The 8,053-nt window shown below is 36.0% G+C and overlaps 1 protein-coding gene across 1 annotated transcript; it reads right to left on the minus strand.

Moving 5' to 3' along the window:
* Nucleotides 1–326: 326 nt before the first annotated feature.
* Nucleotides 327–5,488, minus strand: rhogd (ras homolog gene family, member Gd). The gene is made up of 2 exons (XM_051859872.1): nt 5,333–5,488; nt 327–3,434 (listed from the first exon to the last, which is right to left on the minus strand). Exon 2 carries the CDS (start codon nt 3,407–3,409, stop codon nt 2,834–2,836), a length of 576 nt encoding a protein of 191 aa, XP_051715832.1. The 5' UTR covers nt 3,410–3,434; nt 5,333–5,488; the 3' UTR covers nt 327–2,833.
* Between the last annotated feature and the right edge of the window lie 2,565 nt (nt 5,489–8,053).

Consider the following 8,053-nt stretch of genomic DNA (forward strand, 5'->3'; position numbering starts at 1 on the left):
TTGCAACCACAAAGCAATGCGCCTGACTCTGGCCTGCCACTTGTTCTTGTGAAATAAGGTGTGCATTTGAGTTGCTTGCAGCATGTCTTGATCTCTGTCAGCTCTTTGTTGTGGCTTGTGCACAGCAGCAGCAGCAGCAACGGCGGCAGCGGAAACTGTGAACATGTGCTGTACTTTGGCATGTCAGCAGCAGTGCGGCCCTGCTCTCTGCGTCAGGAAGGCAGGCTGATGTCTGAAGTCCAAAGTGTCCAAGTTTGTGGTTTTGTATTACCCAAAATACTGAGCACATGAATCACACCAGTCAATGAACCTCAAAGAAAGGCAAGTAAATTGTACGTAAAAATTTATTTAGCATAATTTAAAATAATTTCACGGTTAGTTCATTTATACAAATTTATTTTGGTTACAAAAAGGCAATTTTGACAAAATCGAGTTCCCAGTGTATAAATGTAGTACCACATACCATAGACACACAGACCGTATGCAGCGTGAAGCTCACTGCCTGCTTATGACAGCGCGCTACGCTGAAAGGATGAAACAGAAACCAGTCACAATCACTCGTCATTCACTACTGCACACGCCGTCACACCTAATAGTGATATCAAGGTTCACACAGATTTCATTTCTGAGAGCATTTCCCTTACATATTTCATCTTGGCAACAATACAGTGATGCTTACATAGAGTTCAGCAACACTCAATTTAAATCAAAATAAGGAATGAATAGCTGAGACATACTCCTGGATTTAATGACAAAAAGAAACATCACTGCGATTGGTGTCAGGTGTGACTCAAACGTCCAGTTATTCCAAAATAAATCTTCGTATCCAAAGGCACTCTTTGGCCATGTTTGTCAGGCAATTAAGAAAAAGCAAAAAGTTCAAAAATTTAAAAAGGCAAGGCAGTTTAAAAATCAGTTCTAAAATATTGGCTGTCTAACATTTTAAATTGAGTCACAGGTTTCCGCAGCGTCTTTTTTCACACCACGCTGCCATTCAATGTCAGTTTTGCAAAATGTTTAACCACGTTTTTTTCCAGTTATAAAAGCTAATCACATATCAGCACATGCAAAGGTCTTATACAGCCAAGTACAATATCACACATTATATCTCCATAATGCCTGAAGTTCACTGACTGCCTGCTACCATTATTTTAACTGTGCTGAGATGAACAAAAAAAAACATTTATGACAACAACAAAAACAGTCTAATTTTTTTAAAGGTTCATGTATGTGAGATGAGGATATTGAAATACAGTGGCAAGTGTTACATGACAGACAACATTTGGCCACTTACTGAACATAAGAACAAAAAACCTTAGTTGATCATAACAATAAAATGCCTAAAACCAAAAAAACATCTTTGAAAGAAACATTTATAATCGTACGTATACGTTGTACACAGTTTTGAGTGCTTCTTTAATGCGCAACAGTAGCGAGCGGCACTCATCTTAGCACAGGGTTTGTACTATGGACCCAGCGGATCACGCATGCCTGCTGCTCAGTCTTTGGGCTTAAAAGACAAATCACCATTTTTGTCACACAGTGCAGCGAGAACGAGCCGTTCGCTGGGTCTAAGGAATGAGGCGTTGACTAAAAACAAATGACGGATGACTCTTGTGGAGCGTTATATAGCGAGTCAGGCTGAAACCAAAGTGCCAATGGTGGTAGATAAGGCTGACTCGAACTAAAGGCTTTTATCGTGAATTACAGTACGGCATGCAGAGGAACCTGACTGACAATCTCTTTTGAAGAATATAAGGGCTGCTGCCCAAATCTGCTATCTTGACAACAGTACTAATATAATACTTGTTTAGCAGCGGGATGAAGCCCTTTAAAGAAGCACATAAGGCACAATTCTCAGGATCATGGGTTAATCTCAAAAACTATTAAATTAAGAAATTTCAGGGTCATATTTAACCCCAAAATCACAAGTAAAAAATAAGTTTTGCATTAAAAAATTTTGGACCATTAAGACGTTTTGCATTTGCATTTATATAAAATATAACTGGAAATGTACAGCATGATAGTATTTGGTGTACCATCTTAAAAAACAAATCAGCCATTGTGAGTGGACAGGAAGATTTTCTTCATTCTTGCGTTACAGGAAATGGCTTTTTTGTGCCTAAATATCTTTAAAAAAAAAAAAATCTGAACTCTCCTAAAAAGCTTCAATTTCTTTATGAAAAGTATAATCATTTTTTCTTTTGATTTTGGAGTGAAATAAATCCTGCAGTTTTCTACATGAAATTCATCATCGCAACCCAAACAATCCTCTTATTTTTTTCAACCTGTCCAAATATTACTTTTATGATGACTGAACAGGTACGAATAAAACACACTGTGTGTGTTAGGGGGAAACAAATCATTTCCAAGGCACATCAAAGATTTGGCTGTGAAACCTCCCACAAAGGGACTATAAACGTAAAGTCTGACGTGTTGACCTCATTCAGTCTTCATTATATTGCACATTTATCGGAACGCACAGGACACCGTAAGTCAAGGCAGTATTAAAGCCACAATCCTGCTCTACACACTCCTGACGGACAATTGTCAATCTATCTGCTAATGTATCTTTCATTGAGTGGACCTGGTAATAAACCGTTATTAATCATCAGAACAATAAGCAAGCAATTGCGACAGACTGATTTACAAGTAATGTGAAGGAATGAGATGTGAACATGTCAGCGAATTCAAAATCAGTGAGCCAGAGGAAGTCCTTAAAGAGCAAAAAAAGAGGCCAAGATGAGAAGAGATGGACACAAACACCAGGATCGCCCCCTGCACAGCTTGTTTATGAGTTCATATCCGTCGGCAGTCCCCGATGCATGGCCGACTATAAGAGCACACACTTCTTGGCATTCTTTTTGGTAACAGGGTAGAGCACTGCGCGAACAGCCTCCACGAACACCTCCCGCACACCCTCCTGGAGGAGCGCAGAGCATTCCAGGTACTTAACGGCGCCGATCTGTTTGGCCAGCGCGCCGCCCTGCTGATTGGTAGTGGGTGCGAGCCCTTGCTCCTTCAGCTTCTTAACCGTTTCCGTATCTGAACGCAGATCCCTCTTGGTGCCCACCAGAAGGATGGGCACGTTGGGACAGTGGTGAGACACCTCCGGGTGCCACTTGTGGCGAACGTTGGCGAATGATGAAGGGCTTCCGATGGAGAAGCATATAATGAAGACGTTCGTTTGTGGGTAGGACAGCGTGCGCAGACGGTCATATTCCTCCTGCCCCGCTGTGTCCCAAAGGTTGAGGCTGACCGTACGGCCATCGACGCTCATCTGAGCGCTATAGTTGTCAAACACAGTGGGGATGTACTCCTCAGGAAAGGCGTTTGTCGTGTAAGAAATAAGGAGGCACGTCTTTCCTACCGCCCCGTCACCCACCACAACACACTTAATGGTCTGCATTCTGCGTCCACACGGGCAGCGGCACCTGCAATCAAGACAAGGATGATTCTTTAAGACAGAGAAGCAGGTCCTGCATAACAAAAGGCCCAATACATTTTGCACTTTGCAAAATAAATAAATAAATATAAATGTGAAAAATACAGTTTCTACCAAAATAGTTACAATAAAACTGGAAATGTGGTATCAGCAATACTGTAAAAACAAAACAAAAAAAAACAGACATTAGGCAAACTGATTCTGACAGCTGACCTTATGTTATCTTTCAGTCATTTTGACTCAGAGGAACAAAAAAATGCTTTAACAAAAAAAATCTCTTGTTATGCTTTGTTATTACCAAATTTTATTTACTATACTTAGGCCCAAATTAGCAGAGGTTTTTGAATATTTCTTTTTGAATCTGATTGATTGTAGACCTCATTGATCTGAGCTCATGCATCTCAGTTTTTTTTTTTTTTTTTTTGAGGTGAATAAGCTTGTGAACTTTTTCAACTCAAAAACTGAGATGAATGAGCTCAGATCAATGAGGCCTACGATCAATCAGATCCCAACCTCTGCTAATTTAAAGAAAATAAACTGATAAAAAAAATATTAAATTCGATATTTGGTAATAACAAAGCATAACGAGAGATTTAGAAGCGATTTTTAAAAGGCTGGCCATTTTTGACAGGGAACACCAAATTAGGTGAAGGGTTTTCAGCACAGCACAAGGATTAGAAAAAACACGTATTTCTTATCTTTTTACAGTACGAATAAACCAAGTAACTGTGGTACTGCCTGGCAGAAACTATTTTTCTATGAGCTGTAATTCACTTTTGTGCATGTATTCATGTTTTATCATAAAGAAGTGATAGAAATCAAAGATCTTAAAATGAGGAAATAAAAAAGACCTTGTGTTTCTTATCAGAGTCAACACATTCTGAAGAAAGTTTACAGGATCCCCACAGCTATCATAATTTGGAACTGATCCCAAAGCATCTTGATTGAATCAAAACTATCTTTAGAACTGATTCCGAATAATGAATCCAATAGAAATCCTGTCACATTTCATTTCTTTCAGGATTTTTTTTTTTTTTTTTTTTGGCAAGGGACAGGGAATCAGAAACCGAATCACTAAGTCCCCTTCAAAACCTGCTAACTTAATTAACTGAATCAAACTCTTAGTAAAGTCTTAGGTTAGTAAAGTGGCATCATCTCTCTAAAACTGACAGACTGTTATTGCGGAAGCGGCTAATGCTAACCGTTAGATTAGCTATCGAAAAGTTAATAAGTCAATTAAAAAGTCTCATATTCATATTCAGGTTTTTTTTTTAATTAACACACCAGCACATGTTGTTAACGATGTGTTAATACTACAGAAGTGAACACTTCATTTTGAAAACAGCTTAACTGTTAGACTGTGACATTGCTTAGCTGCTATTAGCAGTGCAGTGACTGTCTCAACACCCATCTACACTTCACACGACGATAAAGTACAACAATCCCGCTATAATTGTATTTTTAATGATGATTAGTTTACGGTACATTGTAATTACTTTTCTTATCATTATTACGGATAACATTAACTGTTAACTTAATTTTTATTATTATTTTTATTTTAGTTTTACTGCTGTAGTGATATATGTAAAACAATCACGCCACGAAAACTTTATTTTCAAAAAATTATTTTCAATAATAATAATAGTAGTACTAATAATAAAGAAGGCTGTTGTCGTTTTGATGCATATGGACGTAGTTCAGTCACTTCATTATCAGATTTGACATGGAGTTCCTGCGCGCGCCCAATGACAACAAGTATTTCCTGTATATTTTCACATCCATAACATATGTTTTACACAGCAGCTAAACACCAGAACAAACACGAGTCTTTATTTAAGCCCTAACACGATAATACAACTTATTAAACGACTTTCAAGAAGTACTCACCGCCTCAGAAATCCTCGCGCGCCTCTCCGACTAGCGTTCAAAATCACGTTCGCCTGAACTCACACACTGTGATCATACGAAAGGTGCAGTATACACAATTTCAAAATAAAAGTTCAGAACTCATCGACATATAATTCTCTTGAACCCTTGTTATGAAAAATTTCAGTAGCTCAGATTTAATTTGTGCACTTGAAGCTTACTGGATAAAATGTTTGTCAATATAGATATTACGGATTTAAATCGGTCATCGACCTTTTTCAGGGCTAGGACCTCTGGCATTAAAATAATCTTTATATTTTAATTAATGACAAAAGCTGAACCTTTACTAACCCCTTTGGCTGAAGTTCATAATATTGTTTGTTTTCATGTTATCACAAAATTAGTTTTAGATCATAAAATAATTGGATGATCCACTGAACCTTTGATCTGAATAGTAGGCCTACATTTATGATATCTAAATCAATATCACAAAAGCAAGATTGCGGTGTTCAAAATATCAGCACATATTGTTTTGACACATCAGAACAGCTGAAAATCTTTATAGTAATTAATTTGAGTGAATAATAAGTTTTAAAACTGAGTCTGAATTTTTATTTGAATTTGAGTTGCCACGGCTAATGTCAAGCTGCAACACTAGAAAACTGATCAGCTAATCACATGACTTAATGGAATACTGCATCCTTGGTCACACTGATGTAACACTGAATGTTGAGGTTCAATGGATGGGAGAATGAAACCTTAGTGAGTTCTACAGTATGTTCATTAATCAACATTACAAACAAAAGTGCCGGTGTTGTGAATATCAGCATGACTGTTCACTGCCATGAAGTTTCTTCTACACAACAGTTTAAACAAGATTTTAATATAGAGTAGTTAAAAAACTATGTACCTAAAACTATGTATAGGCAAATGGAGCGATACAAACAGTCAAACAGTGATGTTATTCAAAAATACAAACTCATAGAAATATATTTCACTGTAAATATTTTTTTCTATTTAGTTTTAATGTTTATTTGCAAGTCTGTCTGTCACCCCTTCAATGATCTGTGCAATGAAAACATGCTCCATAAGTACATAAAACATGCTAGTTACACAAGTGTTTCAGGGCAAAGCGCAGCACTGTTCATTTACACAAGCAGCTCAAATGTTACATTTTTATTTTATATACAATTTTATTATTATGTTATATAGTAATATATTTTTTGTCTTTTTTATTATTAGAGTTAAAAAATAAATAATTATATTACATGCAAATATGCTGTTAAATGTTAAAATATTAACTTAAAATCTTAGGAGTACTTCAAGAAAATATATATTTTTTTACATTTTGAAATATTTCTAGTGGTGGTGTTTTCCCATATACTCAACATGCAACAAAAGGGAAGCACATAATGTAGTCTAAAGTTTAGTGTAATTTCATTTCAAATCATTGCACAAACCTGCACCTTAAATAATACTTAGGCCTACATTAGTTATGCGCTTATCATCCTTCTTCTAAAAAGCAGGCTTATCATATAATCTTAAATTACATTTAAAGTGGTCTGACCCATGAATCCCTACACACACTATATTTCTGATGTGTACTGCATCACTACTCAAAAAAGAAACAAACTCAATACAGTACATAACCAGGATTCCCACTCTTTTTTTTATTTTCTGATTATTTTCTAGAACTTTTCTAGGACATTTTCAATTTCACTATATGGCATAAATAAAAGACTAGCTAGGAGACTAGCTAAGCTAGGATCACACCCTAAAGTAATATTTCTCTCTCCACAAGTCTTTAAAAGGCATAAGGTTTATGAACATAATGAAACCCTTCTTTGAAAGGGGAAAATCATTTTGATTATAACCATACAATTTCAGGGCACTTTCTAGTCTCTGATGGCCAGACTACACATACGTAGGTTAGCTTTAAGCAATCAGGGTTCCCACTCTTTCAGCGATCATTTTCCAGGACTTTTCCAGGACATTTTCAATTTTACTATGGCAGGAATAAAAGACAAGCATCACACCCTAAAGTAATGTATTGCTCTCTAAGTCTTTAAAAGGCATACAGTTTATTGCCATGACTTAACTATAAAATCAGTTTTTAATATGAGCTCTTAATCATACATTATGATATGGAAGTTTGTTTCACAAGCCACAGAATAAAAAAAAAGTCGCAATTACCTTTTTTGTATCTCACTATTCTGACTTATTTTCTCGCAATTGCGAGTTTATATCACAGTTATGCAATTTATAATTCTGACTTTATAACACAATTGCGAGTTTATATCACAATTATGTAAGCTCTGAATTTTTTTGAATTTTGAGATAAAAAGTTTAATTACCAAAAAAACAATTACCATTTTTATTTTTTATTCAGCAGCAGACACCTCCATAGTTTATTGCCATGACTTAACTATAAAATCAGTTTTTAAAATGAGCTCTTAATCATACATTATGACAAATATGTTACCAGTGTCCATATCATAGCAAAAAATATTGGAACTATTTAAATGTCTTGTTTAACTATTTGAAAATAAAAATATTAGTCAAAGACAAAGTCAATGAACAACAAAGAAACCCATAACACATAATAGAATATGTGGCAGATCTATTAGTTATTTCTGTCCCGTCCGATGCTGGTTATCACCATGTCAATCAATATAATTTTGGGTTCGATCCCGCATTTAATTTAGTCATTCCCAAAACTTTGCAGTGTGTATACTTAGCAGC

Source organism: Ctenopharyngodon idella, chromosome 14 (genome assembly GCF_019924925.1).
Source record: "Ctenopharyngodon idella isolate HZGC_01 chromosome 14, HZGC01, whole genome shotgun sequence".
Lineage (NCBI taxonomy): Eukaryota > Metazoa > Chordata > Actinopteri > Cypriniformes > Xenocyprididae > Ctenopharyngodon > Ctenopharyngodon idella.